The 24,914-nt window shown below is 46.6% G+C and overlaps 1 protein-coding gene across 1 annotated transcript; it reads right to left on the bottom strand.

The window, feature by feature from the left end:
• Window positions 1-19,488: 19,488 nt before the first annotated feature.
• On the bottom strand, window positions 19,489-24,184 carry rps15a (ribosomal protein S15a). Its single transcript, XM_084465227.1, has 5 exons — window positions 24,164-24,184; window positions 23,228-23,365; window positions 22,834-22,913; window positions 22,253-22,338; window positions 19,489-19,624 (listed from the first exon to the last, which is right to left on the bottom strand). The coding sequence occupies exons 2-5, from the start codon at window positions 23,358-23,360 to the stop codon at window positions 19,531-19,533; spliced, it is 393 nt and encodes a 130-aa protein (XP_084321353.1). The 5' UTR covers window positions 23,361-23,365; window positions 24,164-24,184; the 3' UTR covers window positions 19,489-19,530.
• Window positions 24,185-24,914: the final 730 nt, after the last annotated feature.

The raw sequence follows: 24,914 nt of genomic DNA, 5'->3' as shown, positions 1-24,914 counted from the left end.
CTAGCAGCCTCCGCACAACAGAGAAGACAATACCGAGACGGTGTTCTATAGAAGGGAGAGCAGGACATGGTCCGGTCCAGATACCCCCCCCCCCCCGTCGACCGGTTAATGGTACGACCCGCCGGTAACTCTAAAACACATACCGGCTCACATCTATAACTCATAGGGTAATTAATGACACATGTTGCCGGGCCAAGCTGTCCTAATTACCGCCATTAAAACGACCTCATCGAGTTTCCCACCGCCCTGTTTCCGCACGGCGTTACCGAGTAGTAGTGCAGCGAGAGAACACGCTGCACAGACCTCATCCTCGGGGCTAATTGAACTCTGGCGTGAAGGACGCCAACAGTTCCATATGTGGTTGTCAACATTGTTTAGTCGCCACATCGAGCGTTGGGTGTTTTTTTTCAGGGTTCTAATTATGAATTATAAACTGTCAATTATTGTTCAAGTTCACCTTGCCTCTCTCTTTCGGATGGGTTATGCCATGATGGGTCTCAGTTTTTCATCTTGAAATCGGGTCGTTTTTCTTTGGCATTAAGGTTTAAAGTGCGCCCTTAAGTGTCGACGGTTGTCGGCTGGGGTTTGAGTTCATAATGGTTTAAAATGTACACTTTGAACTGCGATTTCGATGACGTGTGTTTGATTGAAGTGTTACTCAATGTAAAAGTCCTATTTTGTAACAATTATTAACAATGTACATAGATATTTTGTATTAAAAAAAAAGTTTAAAATGTATTGTATATAAGAAGACTAAGAGAAAGACAAGAGAGACACATCTAAATGATAATGACATTGGATTGAAGAGTTTCACCAAGTGACAATATGGAAGGCCGAAGGAGTGAGTTTATTGATTGGTGTTTATTGATCAGAGAACATAACCTGTTTCAGTGTTCGGGACGCGTGTGACCAGATCTCTGTCCTCTCCGCCTCAGAGAAGACGTCTCGCCGATTGTTGTCGTTTTGCTGGAATGTATCGTTGAGCAGTTGTTGCACAAACGTATCTTAACTGATGCTCCCGCTGTCCCCCGGGGAGACTCTTGTGCCTTAGATGACTTCTAGAACCTTTCTCTGTACATCAACAGAAACCCCTTCTTTCGTTGCTCCTTTGACCTTTTGGACAGTGTGTGAACGAATGCTATGAGTCTGTCGATGTGATTCAATGGTACTGTAACACCAAAAAAATAAGATGTCTGCTGTTGACATATACCTTCACACCTTCTGCCATAATTAGCTTTTGTTTTCTCCCCTCGTGGGGAAAGGGGAAAGCGATTTAATTTGTTGGCCTTTTTATTTTTCTGATTGCTTTTTGAAAATAAAATTCCATAGAAAATAGTCTTGTTATTGTGGCCTTGCTTTAAAGAGATTGAGATTGGTCGCTGAGATTAGATGAAGAAACGATTGTGATTATCGCATCTCATTTCAATTTAACTCTAACTAGAATTACATTTACATTTAAATTCACATTGAGGGCATTCAGCAGAAGCTTTTATCCAAAGAGACTTACAATAAGTCCATTTGTCAGAAGAAAAGAGAAACAACAATATATCTCTGTCGATACAATAAGGATGTTCACAGAACCAAGTGCCAAGCACTAACCATAACTAGGTTAACCCATTCCCCATATACAACAAAGATAGCTAGGATAAGATGCTACACAATGCTAAGTACTATTTTAGGTGCCAGGACATAGTGAGTGAGAACTGAATAGACATCATCAGAACAAAGCAGTGATTCACGAGATGGGGAGGGAAATACAGGATTCCGACCAAGGCGTGCACGCTGTCCCGTCTGACCGGAGTCCAGCTGTGAGTTCCCCATGGCTGGCTGAGCAGAGGAAGGTGACGAGGAGAGGAGGGTGACGAGGAGGACATGCTGAGAGCTGCTCTGCTAAATATTTAATTTATTTGCTTGCGGAGGTAAAGCAGAGTAGGCCTGGGTGAGACGCAGGGTTCAGCGGCTGGCTGCTCTGACAATAGGCTGCTGCTGCTGCTGCAGCGCATTCTACAAGTAAATAATGGAGAGGGGAATATTTTGAAGGGAACCCTATAAATAAAAAATGAGTTGGGGTGAAACACCATTTTTTACCTCTGGAATTATACTTTAGAACCTGCATAAAAAAACATTATTTTCTTCGATAACTCTTGACATTATTCATTTTTTTTGTCAGTAGTGGTAGAAGTAGTATCCTTAGGAATATTAATATTGATGATTCATAACATTAATATTAATTAAGAATATAATCGTTCATAATTTGTCTTGTAATAACGTTTTATTATTATTAATATTTGATCTGTGATCGTTTATCTATTTATGTTTTACTAATCAAAATGTGCTAATTCTGCCATGCAGTAAAATATAGAGAATAGTCCTGTATCCTTAACCTCTATCTCCCCCTCACCCTTTCTCTCACCCTCCCCCTTTCGCTCACCCCCCTTTCTCTCCCTCTCACCCTTTCTCACCTCCTCACCCTTTCTTTCACCCTCACCCTTTCTCTCTCCCCCTCCACCCACCCAGTGAGAGGAAGGCCCGGTCTGTACTGGTGTCCATCGACTCATTGAGCTCCCAGTTCAGTTCATCAATTCATGTGTGAAGGAACAGTCGTGTACGCTACACCCTAACGTACCATCGACAGCCCCTCCACCCTGTTCCCTGGACGGTGGTACTCAGTATGCTACCCCCAGCCTCCATTCACTCCAGTTCCTTTCTACATCTTCAGTCACTGGTAGTAAGTCTCCATTCATGAGCTCATTAACTCTTGTGCTACAGTATAACAGCGCCTGTACATCAGAGTGCATCATGGGAGTTGTTGTTGCCAATGCTCAGCCATTTTGAGGGGACTCCAGAGAATAGTAGTCCTGTAAAACCCTACCCTGACGTAACACACCGTAACCTCTACTAATGAAAACCTTGTTTTGCAACGTCTCGCACACAAAAAAAAGTCAAATCATTTCACCACTTATTACTAAACAACCACCATTTACATTTAGACTGAGGGGATTTTGCTGACGCTTTTATCCAAGGCGACTTACAACCATTAATTCACACACCGGGTGTGAATTAATCAGGGTGAGGCGTCTCGCTCAGGGACACTCCGACAGGAGGAGCCTTCCAGTTACCAGCCAACCTGCTCAACCTCCTGAGCTACTGCCGCCTCCCGACCAAAAGAACACAACTGCTTAATTAATAACTAACATTTCAACGTTCCTTTGCGTCCAGAACACGGCTATGTGCGGTCGCGGTGTGCCAGGCCTTCACCGTGGTGGAGGTGAAGGCTGACGCCTCGTCCAGGCTGTGATGTTAGCCTCCTCTCCTTCCCTCGCACCAGGAGATCAATACAGCAATGTGACACAATGCTCAAATCGGAGCCCAAGCAGAGTTCTCCTAAAGATCGGTTCTGTTTAGCCTTTATCTCCTGTGCAGCCTATTCATCACAGTAATGCCTCGATGTTGAGCAGAGAGGGGAAGGCTGGAAAACGACGGAGCAATGCAAATCTAAAACGACGTACTGAAACCACTTACCCCCCGGGGCAGAAGAAAAGTCTAAGTGACCGTTTTTTCCAGGGGGGGAAGAGTGAAAAACAATCATCTTACATTCAAATAAATACTAACATTTTTAGCAAAGCACAAACAAAGCCGTTCTCTGAAAACGGTCCAATTTGCATCCAGGCCAAATACACCAGAGCCACTTGTCACCAGCATCTGACATGTCTCAGGGAGCTCTGACCTCGCAGCACAGTGCAGAGAGCACAGGGCCAGCGGTGGGAAGAGAGGGGGAGTGTGGGAGGAGAGGGAGGTGGAGGAGAGAAGAGAAGAGGAGAGAAGAGAAGAGGAGAGGAGAGGAGAGGAGAGGAGAGGAGAAAGGGGAGCGAGGAGAGGGGGGAGAGGAGAGGAGAGAGGAGAGAGAGGTGGAGGAGAGGAGAGGAGAGAGGGGAGAAAGGAGAGAGGGGAGAGAGGAGAGAGGGGAGGAGAGAGGAGAGAGAGGGGAGAGAGGAGAGAGGGGAGAGGGGAGAGGGGAGGAGAGAGGAGAGAGGGGAGAGGGGAGGAGAGAGGAGAGGAGAGAGAGCTGGAGGAGAGGAGAGAGAGAGGGGAGAGGAGAGAGAGGAGAGGAGAGAGGTGGAGGAGAGGAGAGAGAGAGGGGAGAGGAGAGGAGAGGAGAGAGGGGAGAGAGGAGAGGAGAGGAGAGAGAGAAGAGAGAGGGGGGAGAGAGGGGAAAGAGGGGAGAGGAGAGAGGGGAGTGGGAGAGGAGAGAGTGGTGGAGGAGAGGAGAGAGAGGGAGTGGGGGAGGAGAGGAGGTGGTGCTGGTAGTGCTGGTGATGTGGCGGGAGAGAGGGGAGAGAGGGGAGAGAGGAGAGAGGGGAGAGAGGAGAGAGGACAGGAGAGGGGAGAGGAGAGAGGTGGAGGAGAGAGAGGTGGAGGAGAGGAGAGTGGGGAGAGAGCTGAGAGGGGAGTGAGGAGAGAGGGGAGAGAGGAGCTAGGAGAGAGGAGAGATGAGAGAGATGAGAGAGGGGAGAGAGGAGAGGAGAGGAGTGGAAGGTAGAGCTGGTGGTGTTGGCGGTGGTGATGTGGCAGCAGAGAGGAGAGGAGAGGAGAGGAGTGGGAGGTGGTGTTGGTGGAGGTGGTGCTGGTGGTGTTGATGTGAGAGGAGAGAGGCGAGGACAAGCAGACAGCTCCCAGCAGAAGCTGTACAGCAGCAGCCTGTCTGTCTGACGGATGGCTGGTGAGCAGGCAGGCTGGCAGACCAGCCATGCAGACACGCCCTCCCTCCCCTGAACAAGCCTCCGCTGGAATAGGATCCACCTCAGTACCCAACACAGGAGAGGGAGAGGGAGGGAGGGGGAGGGAGAGAGGGGGAGAGACAGCACAGAGGACAGGAGACAGGCAGGGAGAGGGAGAGAGGGAGGGAGAGGGAGGGGAGGAAGAGAGACAGCACAGAGGACAGGAGACAGGGAGGGGGAGAGGGAGAGGGAGAGAGAGACAGATGGAGAGGGGGGAGGAGAGAGAGAGAAAGGGAGAGAAAAGGAGAGGCAGAGAGAGAGACAGGGAGAGACAGAGAGAGAGAGCGGGGGGAAGATGGAGAGAGAAAGATGGAAGGGAGATAAACCTAGAGAGAGAGAATGCAGAGAGACAGAGAGAGAGAGAGAGAGAGAGAGAGAGAGAGAGAGAGAGAGACAGAGACAGAGACAGAGAGAGAGAGAGAGAGAGAGAGATAGAGTGAGGTTGAGTGACACACAGCCAGGAGAGACAGGGATTAGAGCAAGGAGTTGTCAGGGGACAGAAAGGGGGATAAAATTGTTCAAAAGGAGATGATACGAGGGTATAGGAGAGATAGGAGAGCAGATGGGGCAGAACGGAGTGGAGGGAGCTGTCGAGAGAGGGGGCGGGCGAGAGAGGGGGCGAGAGAGGAGAGGGCACCGGGACGAGAAGCGAGAGAGACAGGCGAGGGAGAGAGAGGGAGAGAGCGAGAGGGAGAGAGAGGGAGAGAGACAGGGGCCACAGAGGTTTGAAAAGTAAGAGAAACAGCCGACTAAGCAGACTTTTTCAATTATTCATTCATTTGGAAATCGATACAATGAGGGGATGAGGGAGGAGGAGGAGGAGGAGGAGGAGGAGGAGGAGAACAGAGGAGTAAAGACGCTGATAGACCCCGCGGACGATAAATGATTTCCCTTTTGATGGTTCTCCCATAACTGCAGTATCACCATGGCAGCAGTCTCACTGTACGACTGGAGAGAGAGAGAGAGAGAGAGAGAGAGAGAGAGAGAGGCACAGCTATTACTGGTCTGTAAATGTCGACTCAGAGCGTGAATCTTGGGGCCTCCGGCCCCTTGTCTCAGGCCTCGTAGCGTTTGAACCGTTAAGAGTAATTAAAACGACAATCAAACCTCGTCTCTGAGGTGTTCAAATAAGCAGAGGAATGGTCCACCAATGGCGGTGGCTGTGGCGGTGGCTGTGGTGGTGGTGGCGGTGGTGGTGATGGTGGTGGGTGGTGGTGGTGGTGGTGGTGGTGGTGGCGGCGGTGGCAGTGGCGGTGGCTGTGGTGGTGGTGGCAGTGGTGGTGATGGTGGTGGGTGGTGGTGGTGGTGGTGGTGGTGGTGGCGGCGGGTGGCAGTGGCGGTGGCGGTGGCGGTGGTAGTGGCGGTGGTGGTGGCGGTGGTGGCGGTGGTGGCGGTGGTGGTGGTGGCGGTGGTGGTGGTGGTGGTGGCGGCGGTGGCAGTGGCGGTGGCGGTGGCGGTGGTAGTGGCGGTGGTGGTGGCGGTGGTGGCGGTGGTGGCGGTGGTGGTGGTGGCGGTGGTGGTGGTGGCGGTGGTGGTGGTGGCGGTGGTGGTGGTGGTGTGGGTGATGGTGGTGTGGGTGGTGGGTGGTGGTGGTGGTGGTGGTGGTGTGGGTTGGGGGGGACTTTGGATCTCTTAAATGTCATGAAGACTGATGGTGTGGCGCTCTAAAGTGTGGTGACATTACCTCCTCTCCTCTCCTCTTCCTAATTCAGGCCTGTTTGCCTTTTCCACGCTGACATTTCATTGGCCGGTGTTTATACGAGACTCGCCGGTCAAAATGTCACCCCGAGATTTATGGCCTTGAATACTGACTGGTGGTGCAAGGAGGGAGAGAGAGAGGGAGGGAGAGAGAGAGTGAGAGGGAGAGAGAGAGAGAGAGGGGGGGAGAGGGAGAGAGAGAGAGAGAGAGAGAGAGAGAGAGAGAGAGAGGGGGGGGAGGGAGAGAGAGTGAGAGAGACCAGTGAGAAAGTAATTAATTTAAACGTATTTTACCAGTTGACCAATGTCTCACATTCCTTTTCGCTCCTCTCTGTGTGTCCTTGATATCTGTCAACGCTGCCAAACTGTGAAATCCCTTCCTCTCCTCCTCTCCTCCTCTCCTCCCTCTCCTCCTCTCCTCCTCTCCTCCTCTCCACCTCTCCCTCTCTCCACCTCTCCTCCTCTCCTCCTCTCCTCCTCTCCCTCTCTCCTCCTCTCCCCCTCTACTCTCCATCTCTGATTGTCCTCTTGGGTCCTCCTCTCTCTCCTCTCTCTCCTCTCTCCCCTCTCAGCTCTCCTTTTCTTCCTCCCTTTCCCTCATTCTTCTCTCTTGTATTTCCGTGCCCCATTTGTTTCTTTGCATCTCTTCTCGTCCTCATCTTTCCGACTCATCACTCATCTCACAACATTTGCCTTCATGCCGGATTACGATAGAACAACGTTATCTAATGTGAGCGATGTCTTGATCATCACGCATCATTCACAATACGCTACGCATATGTGTGTTTCTGTGCAGTAAGAATTACCTTCTTGGAAATGTCAACACATTAACCTCCCCACAGATGTACACACAAACCAGTCACACACACACAAACACACACATAAATACACACGCATACACACACATATACCCCAATATTTCATGCTAAAGCAATCAAGGAATATGCCAGTTTAGCACAATTCAATCCGATATAACAGCTTTAACACGTACGTACGCACGTACGTTGAACGTAAATGACTAATGAAGTGCTTGTGAAACTGAACACACACGTACACACTCACACACACACGTACACACACACACACACACACACACACAGACGTACAAACACACATACACACACACATACACACACACACACACACACACACACACACACACACACACACACACACACACACACACACACACACATACACACACGCACACACACACACACACACACACACACACACACACATAACTTCTGCACTTCTTCTGCATTTTTTTTTTTTCCCAAAGTCACAGCAGCGTGCCGTATAGGTGATTTCCTGGGAGACAGGAAGTGAAGTCGCCAGGGATTTCGTTTTCTTTATGGGTGACATTAAATCGTCCTTTACCCCTCCCCCCCCAACACACACACACCTCCCTCCCCCTCCCTCCCCCCTTGTTCCCAGTATGCTCTCCATATGACCCACATAAAGCAGTCAAAGAGAACATCACCCCCCCACCACCGCTCCCAACCCGAAACCAACGCCGACACCTGATTATGTTTGCTAACACTTTTCAACGAGGAACATTAATTAACCATTAATTAACATTAGTCAATGCAGTTAATTCACAGAGGCTCAAGGTAACAGTTAAAGGTAATGGTGTACATGTTAAGTAAAGTATTATTAAGTTATTTAAGACAGTAACCCTTACCCTTACCCTAACCAAGACCCTGACCCCTATGCTCATGATATAATAATCATTATATTATATATTATATTATTATTATATAATAACGCTGTATTGCAAAACCGAATGTTAATTAATGGTTCATTAATGTGCCCTTATTGTAAAGTGCCACTATATATTTGGTCTGTTATGTTGTGACAGGGCTATTGTGATCAAGTGTTAGGAATCTGTTTCATGACGGATATTTGTCTGTTATTTTGACCTCAGCTCTGTCCTTAGTAATCTGCACTCAGAAACCTCTTCATGTCGCATTGTATTGCAATATTCCCCCGGAAGCCACAGCCGTAGCTCTCCGAGCCTGACGGATGGGAGGAGGCCTCACCAAGACATCAGCCTGGCTCTCAGTGTGTCCCACACTGACGATAGGGTGGCTTAGCTCTTTTCATCCACTTTTTATTTTTATTTGGTTTTGACTTTTTGTCTGCCATTCCTGTGTTTTTTTTATTTGTATTCTAAAGTGGCTTTGCTATAAAAGTATTTATTTTATTTTTTGAAAGTGCTTGGTTTTAGAACAGTTTTTATTTGTTTCAGCTTTAGTCTTTTTCCAGTAATATAGGGGATTTGTTAGGGGCGAGATTCAAAATGGTCCAAAAACGTTTTTGTAATAAAAACTTAAAACTGCCACGGCTACAAAATTGGAAGATGGATTTCCTATCCACCCAAAATACTAGGCTGATTAAACTATTGACAGAGACCAAAGCAAAAATAAATGTTCTCTATAATTTTGGTTTAATGTAGTTCCAACACACAATACAGTTTCAGTTAGTTTTTTATAAAGCCTTGCTTTGATTCTTTTTTTTATTTGAGTTAACCAAAGTTTTTTCACCTCTAGTTTTCATTATTAAGTTAGTTTTCATTCATGATAAAAAAAAAAATTGTGTACGCACGCACGCACGCACGCACGCACGCACACACACACACACATACACACACATTAGCCAGTACCTGCCCCATCTAATACCCTACCGCTAGCCAGTCCACACATTAGCCAGTACCGGCCCCACCAGTAAGTCGCCCCGCTCGCTGCTGCCTCAGACCTGACGCCGCTGCCCGCTCTCCATCCCAGCTGGTGGTGATGAATGTGGCCCAGGACTGAGCACAGGCTCCTGCTATTACCCCCTGACAATTTATTACCCTTTATCTGTAGACACAATTAACCCGGGCCCAGGAAATAGGACTTATCAGCCCTTCATTACCAGGACCTGCCCATGTCCTCATCGCTCTCTGTCACCTGATACACACACACACACCCTCACACACACACACACATTACACACTCTCCTTTTCTCCCTCCTGCTCTAATGAATGTACACGCATGGAAAAGATAGGGCCAACACACAGAAACATGCCCGTGTATGTACACACGCACACACCTACGGGGCTCAGGAATCCACTCTCATCCCAGCTATCCTCTCCATGCCTCACGGAGCCTCCCTCTCTGCTCACGCACAGATTCTATATTCTCAGGGTTGAACCTTTCACCACAGACACACACCCTGAACGCCCATGAAGTGTTGTAACGTACAATAAATGACAGGACGGTGATTTAGAATCTGTAACAATAGCTTATATACAGTATATAAAAAGCTATTGTTATTGTCACCATATATATATATATTTAAGCAATAGATCACGACAGGCTGTGGTATACGGTCATTAAACCACAGTTAAGGGGCGTTGTCCGTCCCGACGCGCAGCGGAGGGACGGCGACCCCCATACAGCAAACCATACGGCAAAAAAGAAATGAAAGTCATAGACACCCTCAATTTTGAAAAAGCGAGAAAGTCGGAAAAGCATTTTTTTTAACGAATACAAAAAAGTAGTCCCTCCTGATTGCCTACAAAGTGTACGGCGGTTGCTATGCAACACACTGTAGCGTCCTTCAGAGAGAAGGCTAGAGACGGTAGCTTGGTTCGCCGGCAATTTAGCCTTCTATCAAGTTCACTCACCGTGTGCCTATTGCTTTACAACATTTCCACCCTCTCCAACAATCAACATGTTTTTAGGCTTCAGTGAACTATGCTATCGCTTTTATATATAAATAAACAAATTGATTGGTTCCCAACTGTTCTATATTGAGCGTATACACACAGCTATGACGCCCGTTCAGTTTACAGAGTTCAGTATCACTCCGCGCCTAACTTGAACTGTTGTTTATTTATATATAAAAGCGATAGCATTGTTCACTGAAGCCTAAAAATATGTTGATTGATGGAGAGGGTGGAAATGTTGTAAAGCAATAGGCACACGGTGAGTGAACTCTATAGTAGGCTAAATTGCCGGCGAACCAAGCTACTGTCTCTAGCCTTTTCTCTGAAGGACGCTACAGTGTGTTGCATAGCAACCGCCGTACACTTTGCCGGCAGCCAGGAGGGACTACTTTTTTGTGTTCGTTAAAAAAAAAAAGCTTTTCTGACTTTCTAGCTTTTTCAAAATTGAGGGTGTCTTTGACTTTCATTTCGCCATATTTACAAAACCGTTTTATAAAAGCAATAGATCACTTCAGTCAGTGGTATACGCTCATTATACCACAGTTAAGGGGGTCGCCGTCCCTCCGATGCGCGTCGGGACGGACAACGCCCCTTAACTGTGGTATAATGACCGTATACCACAGCCTGTCGTGATCTATTGCTTAAATATATTGTGGCAAGCAGCATGGGAAGGACGAGACGGGAGCCCAGGTTCAGCAGTTACGCAACTCTCGCGCCCACACACACACATGACAAAACACACTGGCTCAACAGATCGCCATGACCATCTCACTGACGTTGTCGGACACAATAACTCGGTAACAACAGTACAGTAACACTAACACAAATACACCCCCACACAGAGACAAACCCCACACAATGTCTCTGCCGCAAAGGACCTAGCAGGGCGCCGACGGTCCAAGTGGCAATCGTCCAAACCCCCCAGGATCCTGAACGCGGCGACCACGCCCACGGTCGCTACAATATCAACGTTACGTTTCCATATACATTTATTTTTAAATGAAATATATCTCTTTTCTATTTTTCCCTACATTATGCCCACATTTGTACGCCATTAAAATATCAGTATAGTGTGCGCGGCGTGGGTGTCATTTGTAACAAACACTAGTGTGTAGGAAAACGTTGCAGTTCTGTATTCTGCAGGAAGTACTTCACCAACACCGGGTCCTGGGGCTAAGGCCCCCCCCCCCCCCCCCCCCGCCCCTCCTCCTCCTCACCACTGCCAGTGTACCAGTATACTGGCACCCAGCGCAGGCAGGGCCTACCACCACCAGTGTACCAGTCCCCTGGCACAAAGGCCCCACCACTGCCAGTGTGCCAGTATACTGGCACCCAGCGCAGGCAGGGCCCACCACAACCAGTCTACCAGTCTGTCCCCTGGCACCCAGTTCCAGTGCAGGGCCGTGCCATTAGCGGCGGTCTGCTGTGAGGCAGGGCGGGGGCGGCGGTGTACAGCAGACAGCCACAGTCCATCGGGTTCAGGCTGAGCCAGCGCCTCGGAGGCCGGCGGCTCCAGGGAGACCTCGTCGGCTGCCAGGCTGTGGGCACGAGCCGCTCTGCCAGCCGCACAGAGACAGCCGCTTGTAAACATTATATAAGAGGAGTATGAAGTGGCCTGATGAATGAGGGCCCTGTCCGAGGCCCCAGAAGACTAGTGGATGATGACAGCTCACACCACAGACATGTGGAGGAGAAGGGAGGGTGTGTGTGTGTGTGTGCATGCGTGCGTGCGTGTGTGTGTGTGTGTGTGTGTGTGCGCGTGTATGTCTGTGTGCATGTGTGTGATTCACTTGTAGACTAACATGCTTATTAAGAGAGCATGAATCATCTCTTTAATTTCATAAACCTAGAACCAATTCATACTGCTGATTAACCCTTAACAGTTCATTAATGTGTCCTCCCGTTTTCTCAAATGTGTCATTTCTCTCACATTTTAAATATGCATATATATATATCGTCATACTTTCCCTTCCATGCAAAAGAGAGCGAGTTTGTTAACACGCGTTGCACACCAAGAAAACAACAGATCATCATATGCACAACTTATTCACAAACACACTTCAGCTTACATAACCTCTTTACGATTCACACTACACAGCTGACGGTGATCAACACATACAATCATTCGTTCATCAAAACCTTGATATCAACACACGACTGCAGACGGAGCCGTGGTGGTGGAGCAGAGCTCTGACCCCCCCCCCCCCCCCCCCCCCCCCACACACACACACCCCTCTGTCGCACTTATTGTACATCCTGGCACTTAATGTACCCACTTATTGTATGTTGTACGTCCTGGCACTTACTGTAACCACCTATTGTATGTTGTACGTCCTCCTTGCACTTAAAAATAGTACTTAGTACTTAGTGTATTGTGTAGCCTCTTACCCTAGCTATCTCCGTTGTGTACGGGGAACGGGTTAACCTAGTGATAGTTAGTGCTTGGCACTTGGTTCTATGAACTTCCTTACTGTACCCACAGAGATGTTTTCTGTTCTTTCTCTTTCTTCTGACAAATGGAATTAATGTAAGTTGCATTGGATTAAAGCGTCTGCTAAAGGCCCTAAATGTAAATGTAAAGCAAAGATGCCCATCCAACATGGAGGAGGAGGAGAGGAGGAGGAGGAGGAGGAGGAGGACAGAACCCAGCCTGCTGCTGCTCACTGATAACAGAATGCGACCCAACACTCCCCGCTCCGCTCGCTCACAACGGCAGGAAACAGAAAAGTACATCTAAAGCTTTAAATCACAGCGGTAATAACATAATAAGCTGTTATGTTGTGGAGCAGGAAAAACGTCTCCAGACCTACAGACAGACGGACACACGTGCGGTGGACGTGGTGGAGTCCTAATGGGACATAATGAGTCGCTAGAGCCATAACTCAGAGTTATGGAGGCTCTCTTCTGGTCCACTCCTCACTGCAGAGGGTGATAGTGACTTTGTATTGTTATTTGATTTACTTTTACTGTTTGTTCACTTTGTTGTTTGTCAAATTGTCTATTGACTTCATGAGCTACTGGATACCTGAATTTCCCCAAGGGGATGAATAAAGTATCTATCTATCTATCTATCTATCTATCTATCTATCTATCTAAAGAAACAACTCATCCAGCAGACTGTCAATCATCTTGGTATCAAAATAGGGTCAAGAGCTTCTCGCCACAGTTTGGATTCAAGTAAATTAAAATTAAAAATACAGTTAACTTTAACGTGGGGTTCAGTGAAAACGATGAGGATTCCCTGGTGGTTGTCCGACGAGCAAACAACAGAAAAGTGTCTAACAGAGTCACATGGGCTGATAGCGTCTTTAAAACTAACAAACTGCAATTTTATCTTAATATTAGCAGAGGCCTTACAGGGTTGGTTGGCTTTAACTCGTTGAGAGTGGTTGAGAGATCCCTCTGGTCCCCTAGCAACTACCCCCCCCCCCACCTCCACCCCCTGTTCCATCTTCTGCACTCATTAGACAAATGAAGGTGTTTGACAGAGCAGAAGGGAGAGTGAGACGGGAGGGCGAGAAAGAGACAGAAGAGAGTGTGTGGGTGTGGATGAAGAGAGAGAAAAAGAGAGAGTGTGTGGGTGTGGATGAAGAGAGAGAAAGAGAGAGAGAGAGAGTGTGTGGGTATGGATGAAGAGAGAGAAAGAGAGAGAGAGAGAGAGACACAGAGAGACAGAGATAGCGAGACAGGAGGAGAGAGAGAGGTAGAGAGAGAGAGCAGAGAGAGAGCAGAGAGAGAGAGGGGGGGGAGAGAGTATGAAGAGGGAGAAAGAGAGAGAGAGGGGGAGAGAGAGATAGCGAGAGACAGGAGGAGAGCAAGAGAGAGAGAGAGAGTGAGGGACCAAGAAAGAGACGGCGAGAGAAAGAGAATTAGCTTTCATGACACCATGCTAATTGAGCAATCTCCTTTGTGCCCGGCCTAGCTTTCGGAGTTTTAATTAGCGGCTAATCAAATCAATATGGGGGCCACCAAGCAAAAAGCACGCCACCTCAGAGATGAGAGGCCTGGTGAGGTTATAGCGGTCTCCCGCCAGCCCCTCCCTCCAAAGAGAGAGAGGAGGGTTGGCGACAGCGCATTGGGTCAGCCTCTCACTGTGTGTTGTAGGACAGTGTTCTTCAACTGGTGGTGCGTGGGATCCTATTCTTGAAATAGACTCATTAACAAAAATAGAAAAAACAGATGGAGAGAGGAGGAGAGGAGAGAGAGAGAGAGAGAGGAGAGAGGAGATAGAGAGGAGACAGAGAGAGAGAGAGAGGATAGAGAGAAAGAGAGAGAGAGAGGGAGAGGAGAGAGAGAGGAGAGAGGAGACAGAGAGAGAGAGGAGACAGAGAGAGAGAGAGGATAGAGAGAAAGAGAGAGAGAGAGAGGGAGAGGGGGGAGAGAATGAGAGAAAGAGAGAGAGAGAGAGCGTCACTTCTGCTTTAGTAGGCTGTCATGACGTCGCCATCGTCGGCGTATTCGACTTTATCATATTATTGAAAATAAATATATTCTAAATATTGTTCAGAAAATATAGTATTATGGCTTTCATTATTTCCTAGAATAGGGTCACTTTGTGCGCGTCATGTGCATGGTATGTATATGTTTTCCACAGTAATGTTTTCCATTGATGTCTACTGAATAAGCCCACTGGCAGCTTAAGCAGCGCGGTGGACTGGTTCTTTCCACTGGTTCCAAGCGCTGATGCCAATCCTGCAGTAATAACTGTGTCCAAAGGGGGCGTGCTGTTTCTCCGTTTCGTCCTTCGTGAGAACTCGACTTGCTCACATATCAGGCTCAGAAACCCGATGTGTTAATTAAATTTATCCCCGTTTTAATTACAAAGGCCAGGGGGGGGAGGTAAGGGAGACACGTCGGTTGGCAACTAAGTTGCTTAGGCAAACCATTTTGGACAGACTTACCCCCCTCGCTTCCTACACACCTGCCGGCAAACCAGAAACGTGTTAATTAGGAGAGGCGAGCTGCGCCGAGAGAGGGGGGGTGGGAGAGAGGGAGAGAGATCGAGAGAGGAGAGAGAGAGAGGGGAGAGAGAGAGACGGGAGTGAGAGAGACGAGAGTTAGAGAGAGAGCGAGAGAGCCAGATAGAGAGAGAGAGGGGAGAGAGAGACAGACACATTGACACAGAGAGAGAGCGAGAGAGAGAGAGATAGAGAAATGAGAGAGAGAGAGAGAGAGAGAGAGAGAGAGACAGAGGAGAGAGAGTGAGAGGAGAGAAAGGGTTGAGAGAGAGAGAGAGATAGAGAGAGAGAGAGGGGAGAGAAAGAGAGAGAGACGAGAGGGCCTTCTGCTTCAGTACGCTGTCCTGACCTCCTTCCCTCGAGCTGCCCAGCTGGGTCTGCTGTCCCGACACCTGGAGGCCTCAGATCTCCTCCAGCTGCTGCCCGGCCCACCACAGAAGAAGAAGCAACATAATAAATATCATATTTAAAACGCTGCTTCGGAGGCAATCAGCCACACAAACACGCAACAAGCACGTATGCCTCGTGATGGCTTCACCCGGGTCAAAGAGTCTGGTCAAAGTCTCTGCAATGACCTGCTGCCTTGCACAAAGGCACAAAGGCACACCAGTCCAGTGGCCCGCTGCCCAGTGCCCTAAACACCCCTAATGGACTGGAGGAGGACAGATGGAGAGCTTTGTGGTGATACCGTTTGTACTTTTGGTTTAAAGCAAATCAACCGATTTAGGGCGGGATGTGGCTCAGGAGGCTGGTCACCGGAAGGTTGTTAGTTCGACCCCCGGCTCCTCCTAGTGTCCTAGAGTGAGACGCCTCACCCTGACTGCTCCTGACGGGCAGTGTTGTGCATGAACTAGTTCAAAAAAACTAGTTAATTGAACAAGTTCATTTTTCTATGAACTTTGAACTGAATGTAACATATTTTTAATTTAAGAACTTGAACTTGAACTAGTTCAGATTTTGTGACATTCTGAATTGATGCTTATTGATGACATGTTTATTAAATAGAGTTACTGCCTTAGTTGTGATGAATGAAACAGGTGTACAAATAATATCCACAACAATTTGAGATTGTAGTGATGGGCAGCGGGCAGAGAGATGGGCAGAGAGTATTCATTTAAAAGATAAGCACAGAATACAGTTTTTCTTCAGTTTCTAAAAAAAACTGTTAATGAACTGAACATGAACTAGTTCAAAACTGAATTGGTGAACTATGAACGTGAATTTATTCATTTTCTTTTATATGAACTGAACTTTTTTCATGTGAGGTATGAACTTACACAACACTGCTGACGGGCTGGCTGTCGCCATGCGTGGTCGACTCCGCCGCCGGCGTGTGAATGTGTGCATGAATGGGTGAATGTGAGGCAGTGCTGTAAAGTGCTTTGAGTGGCCACTGGATAGAAAAGCGCTGTAAAAGTGCAGTCCATTAACCCTTTAGTTACACCAAGGACTTCTTAAAGATCCTCTCAGGCGCTCTCTGCTGCCTTTGTGTTTACCCCTCAGGGAGTGAACTGTGAGCAGCACCTCTCCCCTCGTTCTCTAGCAGAGGGCGAGCCTCATCCACGTAAGCGGGCCAGAGCGTTCCGCAACACCCGAGGTGGAGAACACACCGGAGCTTTAGTCCACAGAGGCAGCAGCCTCCCGATGGCCTCTGGCCTCGCCGCCGCTAAATGTGCAGGAGCAGCTTTTGTTCGTCTCATGTTAATTCATTATTGTTTAAATCGCGGGTGTAGGAAGGTGGGGTGACCCCAGGTTGCGTCTACACTGCAAACAAGGTGGTCTCTCTGCGGACAGCCTGTGGGGGGGGGGGGGGGGGGGGGGGGGCGGAGGAGGGGGTGGTGCCCTTGAGGGGGGCCCAGGATGGATGGCCACGCTCACCGCCATAAATTCACTGCTTTCTAACTATCTCATTCATCATACGCACACCACACTATTTTTGCATTGGGAATACCCCCCCGCCACCCCCCCCCCCCCCCCCCCCCCCCCTCCAGTACACACACCAACAACTCTCTCTCTCTCCAACTCCTCTTCTCCTCCCTCTCCACTCTCTCTTATCCTCCCTCTCCTCTCTCTTATCCTCCCTCTCCTCTCCTCCCTCTCTCTCTCCTCCCTCTCTCCACCAGTTAATGTGCTGTACACAGAGATAGGGCGGGCAAATGATGGTGAAGGAGCATGTGCTAACGATAACTTCATGGAGAGCCCTCTGCCTCACCTTGAATGTACACAACATATACATTATACATACGGATGATTAGATGCAGTCTTGACAAATGCGTTGCTCCATTCCTCTCCCTCCCAGTGGTACGTCTTCCTATCTGTTCGCCCCTCGCTGTGTGGCTCTTCGCTGGTCAACACTGGGTTTTTATTTTGTTTGTCTTGGAGATAATGGTGTGGACTATCTGGGGTTCATTGTCTGGTGAATAATTCAGATGTGGATCCACACAGGAAAGTAAGGTTGCACAAAACAATCAGCTTTCTGTCCCTATCGGTTTTAAATCAATGTTTGTTTTAACATTGGTTTCATCGAACATGAAGACACACAATATTAAGGAGAATGTGTTGGGATGCCTCTAGTTAACAATTCCATCTGAATTTGTTTATTTGTAAAATTCAGAAAGATTCAAAAGCCACATCCGTATGCAACAGGTGTCCTAAGGAATCAGCCAATGTTTGGATACTAATAAATCAGCCAATGTTTGGATACTAATAATAAAAATATAAAAAACGAACGCATTAAAGCCCAAACAAAAGGACCTATTATCACATTTGCGCTAATGCTCCTAAAGTGTTTTCCTTTCACTCCCTTTTTAAAGTGTAACTTTATAATTGATAAATCGTGACAGAGGACGATGGAGAGCTGAGCAAAATCAAACGTCCCTTTTTGACTGAAGTCTTACATTATTCTTATACTGCTATTGCGATATTAATTATGTTATCTTTAAATCCATCATAATTAGTTGCTCTAGTATGCATACGGTATGAGGACAAATGCTGCAGAGACGTGATTAAAAATAATAATAAGCAAACGAATCACTACTGCCACCAAGTGGTCACTGGCAGAACTAAAGATATATATATAACATATATAAAACTGTCAATCATTTCAGGTGTATGATTGACCAAACTGAATCAAAATGTAGTCAGGCACCGTTGCAATCAGATTGAGATAAACGCAGTCAATGTTGATTGTACTCGAGTGATTGAGTCGTAGTATGACGACTCAATCAAAGGGCCCTTAACCACTGGGGGACGCAGAGAAGCGAAACCGTGCAGGTCTAGCGGTAAGCAAAGACAGGGTATAATAAAAAAAAAAAGAAGGAAATATGGACATTTCTGGCATAATTACCACTCATGGTCCTTAAATTACCCATTATCCACCGAAATGGACATAATTGGAACTTAATGGCATGGCTATACTAAAAGGTTTTAACTTTATTCTTGTAATTAAACTAGTCTACTCCCTTATAGGTAATTGGTTGGGCAGGAAAAGGGAATCTGAGGAGAATACTTGGCGGTGATAGTCTTTCCAGGGCCAGTTTTCCCCTCGAAAAGGAAAACTGGTTATTTAGGTTAACCGAAATAAATGCTGGATTGACTGACTAACTACAAGCAATGTTATACGTGAATGTTCGGAATATGCCGCTGAGTATTTTAATGACTTATGGTTATATATCAATGGTTTAAATATGAAGAATATACTAACCTTATATATTAATATTTAGGCCTACATCATAAAATCATATATAGATCCAAAATGCCCAGAGGCAGCAATTTCCAACTTCCAGCTGGCGTAGTTTGAGACGCCAAACTGCATTACCTCGCTAATATTTCCACGAGAAGAACAATTATTTTTTCACATTTGATACTAAATCTCAAGGAGCAAATAAATGGCCTTGAATTGAAAAAGGCACACCGCCTAAAGGACTGATAATGGTTCCACTGCGACGCAGTGGTGCACCTTTATGGTTCTGCGTCGGGTGTTAATAAGCAGACCAATCACAGCCCTTGCTGCTGCGTCGCCTCAACGGAAGGTTACAATTTTTTGGGAGGCGCACGTCAGGTCCTTGCGGTGGACGTAAGGGGTCCGTAAGCCCCTTGCGTCGCGTCAACGTGGGACCATAATCAACCCTTAAGATAAAATTTAACCCCAATACAAACCGTTTAAGGTTTGTACCAGCATAATTTAGGACCATTACCAACAGTATTCCAGTGTGTATGAAATCTTGAGTGTTCTTTCCCTTAAGCTTTGCCCAAGGGTTAGCCCCGCCCCCCTCAAAGCTGACCGCATCGAGGGCCTTGTGTCAGTGTACATGCATGGATAAAAACAAAATTAGCCAAAGAGCATAGTCAACGTTTTCCATTTTATTAGCACAGTTCTTTACATTTAGAAAAAGAATCCAAGGATTTTTCCTCCTGTGTGTTTCCGTCTGGCCTCTTCGTGGTCCATGATGCCGGCTGAGGTGGTCAGCACGATGTATCTAAAGGACAAATAAAATGTAAACGTTAGTTGACCTTATACATTACAGGTTTGTGGCTAGTTTAGCAAGGACCCCAAATCCTCCAATGCACCCAAACGCGATGATCAACTAGACATCTTTAACCTCTTCACTTCAGACCAGATAACTATGGGGAATACAGGAAACGGTCAAACATATTGGGCAGTTCAGTCCATCACTGGTGATCCGTGTTCCACATTTTCAAGCAGCAGTACACGCAGTAGACCTCCGGAATAGGCCAAGGCAATCTCTCCACTACAGTATTAAGACACTAGCTGGTGTGAATACAAGATACCCCACTGGGTCTGGACATAGCCGTCTATACCCATGACTGGTGGCGCATTTCCACCGGAGGGTGCGGGTCGGTTCAGCCTGCAAAGGTGTGGCACGGTCGTGTTTCCACCGCCAAAAGTGGGCGTGACCCGGACTGAGCTGTATTCGTCTCACAGTACTCCTCCGTTGAGGTACTGAGACGCCTGAAAGAGTCCCGGCAAGTTTGAACTACACACGCCGTCCATTGATTGGTCGACAGAATCGTCCCTTTCGTGCGACAGGGGGATAATAAACAAACAGTACCGTCGAGGTATTTCTGGACAGCGGCGAAAACTTAGTTTATTGAAGAAAATGTCACGCAAAAGTCTGCCGTTGAACATCTTGAACGTCCTACATTGTTGCTTGCTCTTTGTTCATTGTGCTTGTTTTTCTTTTTCCTTGGATTTATTAGCAGGCTACACTGTGTCGGGCTGCTATGAGATCACGATGCTTACGTAGCTGCCGTGGCCATCGCCATCCGGCTTAAACCCCGCCCTGCCATAAGGGTACTGGCGGTGGTGGAAACGCAAGCTGTAACTGAGCTGGGCTATACCGCACCCTCAGTACTGGGTCCGAAGCGTACCGGGTCCGAAGCGTACCCGCCAGTGGAAATGCAGCATAGGACAGGTCTAGACCCGGGACTAAGGGCCGGTCTAGACTCAGGACTAGGACTGGTCTGCCACCTCTATGACCATGCTACTGCAGCATGCTGTACAACACCAGATCACTGGTTCAGCGACTCATTTGTCTCCCACAGAAGCCTTAGCAAAGCTATTAGTCTACCACAAAAGAAGCTGGAATATAAAGGACCTCGACCTTTGACATGCAAAAAAATGAAATGGTAATATGGAAACTTTAGCTTATAGCTTTGAGTCAAGTTAAAAAAAAGTTTAAACCCTTTCCATTGCAAAGTACATGGTGGTTTTTAGTTTAACAAACACGTCGCTTAACTGCACAGAATGTTCTGATGAACCGGTCATTCATCAAACCTAGAAAACTACTTGACTCGTATACCCAAGGGGTTTCACCTCATACACAACCTCAAACCGCTTAAAGTTGAGGGAAAAAACACAGTACTCGGGAAGCCACGTTGAGCAGTGCAATAAGCAGACCTAATAAAAAAATATTACGCTATGAGCTTTTATTTTATGAGGGTTAATCCTTAACCTGATCCCCATCACATCACTGAGGTAATGGAACAGAAAGGCCCCACTGTCACAATAGAATGATGGCTGTGGTGAACCTATGGATGAATGAGCCTATAGGGAGAGCCAACCTTCTCCAGACGATGGCATTTTAAAAACACAATGGAAAATTAGACAGCCAATTAGCTAACTCATTTTTTTTTTTTAATTCTGGGCATTTCTTGTACAGCCCAGAACAAGGCTGTTCAACATCCTGCCACAAGAACAATTATTCCTCAGTAATAAATAAAATACACTGATTATGCGTACAGCGCCTGCTTTAACTCTGGATTAGATGAACTGGAAACAAGACTATTAAACCAAGCAGAGAAACCATCTACCAAACTATTTACATGCACTAAACTAGCGTAACCATAATTACTACCTAACATTTTATCTCATTAACAGATTCATTACCATTAATGAGTTACAAACCCCACACTCAATGCGCTGATAAGATCCCTTTATACAATTAACGCTCACCCAGAGCAACTGAATAGTATTTATTCTGTACTACCAGAGTAGTTCAGAATGCCTTCAGTAACCGTTTATCCCTATCGCTTCGGCTCTCACTGCTCCGAGTGTTCATTTTACTGAACAGAGCTGTCGTTTCTCCAAAAGAAATAAGTCTAGAAAAGCATTGTTGGCTTATGGGTGTCACAGCAAAACATTACACTGTAAATTAAACTGTTGGCTTCAGCCCTGTAGGGGCTGAATGTAGGCGTGAATAGGACGCCCAAATCTCAGGTAGAAATTGGGCAGCATATAGCATCTGAAATCAGGCTTATACAGGATAACCCTTGATGTAACATGCATCAGGTGGCCAATTTGTACTTGGCCTTTTTAAAACAAGGCTAACAAACTGACAAATGACCCATTACCTGAAACCAGTCAGTGAAATTAAATAGATCAGAATAAGTCATTGGCTGAGTAGCAGTATTGGCATCAAATCCAAGAAAACATTCTGGATGTTAGTCCTGAACATGAGAAGGCTTTGTTTCAGAGATGTACGCTATAATGACGATGAAGACCGTGGCTTTGCTTCAGAGATCTAGGCTTTAATGATGAAGACCCTGCCTCACATTACAGTGATGGACGGAGATGTGTGCCTTACCCAAACTGCCTGGAGGGGAGAAGGTTGTTCTGCCACTTCTCCAAGTCTTTCAGCTGGAGGTCGAATCTGGGGCTGATCACACCACACTGAGACAAACAAAGGATTTAATGAAACACTAAACGCACACAGGAGCCCTGACTTCAATACATCCACCAACACAATCGAGGCGACCATCAATGTCCATCTCAACCCAGAGCTCAGCACATGAACACAAAACACAGCTTTACAATCCTGAATCGAGGCTTACAGCACATACAGCATGGAGCGTGGGGCAATTTGAACACTCAGACTAATGTCAGACTGGTTATTCTGGGGTTCAAACTGGTGACCGCCGAAAAAAGCTGACTTTTTACCAGAAAAGAAAATGATCAATGCCGGGCACCCACACTATCCTACGACTCAAACTACATTTTACTTAACAAACTCTGTATAAGTGATACATAAAAGCCTGTCAGACCTACTCTATGAAGCAGTGCCAACAATAAGAAACTAAACCATATCTCTTAGAATTTGTTTAACATGAAAATACAAATGATGGAGGAATAATATCTGCACCAGTCATTAACATCCAGTCAGCTTACCTTGTTCAGACGTCCAGTGAGATTGACGACGATTTTCCCGGCTCTGTGGTCGTCGATGATCTCAAACTCACCAATGTAACCTGCAGCAGGAAGGACAGTGTTAGTGTGAACCACATGAAAACATGAGGGTGTACACATTTACATCTTGCAGACGCTTTTCTCCAAAGCAACTTACAATAAGTACATTTGTTAGAAGAAAGAGAAACATGTCGGTACAGTCAGGATGTTCACAGAACCAAGTGACAAGCACTATCACTAGGTTAACCCATTCCCCGTATACAACAGAGATAGCTAGGCTAAGACATGCATAGGACAAGACATACCGACATGCATACAGAAGGGTGTACAGGTGTATAGGACTAGGTTTAATGGTCCATGTGTGGTGCCGTCTTACCGTGCTTCATCATGACTGTCAAGAAACGCACAATGACCTTCGAGCACGGCCTGATGAGGACCTGGCGTTTCCCACGCTTCTCGGCATTGTTGATGCTTTTGAGCGCATCCGCGAGAACGTTCATGCGCACCATGATGCCTGTTGGGAGAAGAGAACGTAAGTGGGTCGGCCAGTGGGAGAAGATAGCACTTTAGAGGATCGCCCTTTAGAGGATCGCCAGGTAGGTTCCGCTAAACCAGTGGGTACTCCTAAACTAGTGGGGTCTCCTAAAACAGTGGGTTTTCCAACAGTGAACATCGCTTAGATGGTCTCCCAGTGGGTTCTCCAACAGGAGACCATCACTTAGATGGTGGCAGGGTGTCCCCCTACACCACCTCCACTGGTTAGCCTACTGTCACCACCACAGGGTGGGAAGCTACCGAGAGATGCACTGCCAGCATGAATTAAATAAAAAGTGGAGGTCTCAGCGAGGAACTAAGGACTAACTAAGCAGTAGGACAACCAGGAGGTGCTGGTTGAAGATTGCCCTGAGCCCAAGAGCGATGCTCTGCTAGCCTGTTAGCTCCCCGACTAGCTACACACACATACACACTATAGACATGTCGTTCAACTTCGGAGGATTTGAGTGCAGACGAAAGCCAAAGCAACGGGGAAATTTTACATTTTCATGCTGAATGCATCATCGGTGCTCCCGCCTTTATATTATGAACAGTTTAATGGTTAAAAACGGACCACACGTTAGGAGACGGCAGGGGGAAGGGACTCGGGCGAGGGGACATCAAATGCGGTCAACATTTATCTTTTCCTCGACGATAATCATCGGAATTGATCATAAAACGGTTATAGGAAGAGATGTGCGGAAAAAAGACTTAGTTTGTGCTCCGATGCTTTAGATATTGGATAGATTGTAGAAGACAAACGCTACGGAGGACTTACCGGTTCTGCAATATGGCGGAAAGAGGAAGTAGAAAAAACTTCCGCAATGCCTTATGGGAAATATCCCGCGTCCACAATACCGTGTACAATACAATACAAACCGTTTTATACACTTGATAATATTATTATAATACCCGTGGATCACAAAATAATGAGTTATTTAGTTAAATATATAATATCGTTACTATAAAAAAATTAAATGTATATACTTTCTATTTTAATAAAATGATTTGCACGGAGAACAGCCTCGGTTTTGTGATAACGATACTTTATCATTGTGTTTATCGTATCCTATTTACACTCAATCAACAGTATACAACTAGGCTATAGTAGATTTTACTTATTGGAAATATAACGAGCCATCAACCTCACTTATATATAAAAATCGCATTCACAATTATAGTAAAACGATTTAAAACCTTTTTTTTTTTTTTACACTTTTAGACAGTGGACAGTTATCAATCATAAACATGTTTATGATTGCAAATATACGTATGTTCTTGCATGGGGCTACACAGGCCTACATGTGACGTCACACATAGTGAAGGTCACGTGACTTCACACACCGTGGGAATGTCACGTGACTTCACACATTTAGGGAAGGTCACGTGACTTCATACGTCGTGGGAAGGTCATGTGACTTCATGCATAGTGGGAACAGCCTAGCAAACCAAAGCCAATGGACCAAACCAATGGATGTACCATGTCTCACCAGTCAGCCACTAATACGTGATGGACAGTCACCCTTCTC

This window comes from Micromesistius poutassou (assembly GCF_964030765.1).
Source record: "Micromesistius poutassou genome assembly, chromosome: 3".
Classification (NCBI taxonomy): Eukaryota; Metazoa; Chordata; class Actinopteri; order Gadiformes; family Gadidae; genus Micromesistius; species Micromesistius poutassou.
The sequence above is the reverse complement of the archived record's forward strand: the minus strand, read 5'-3'. Positions and strand labels throughout refer to the sequence as shown.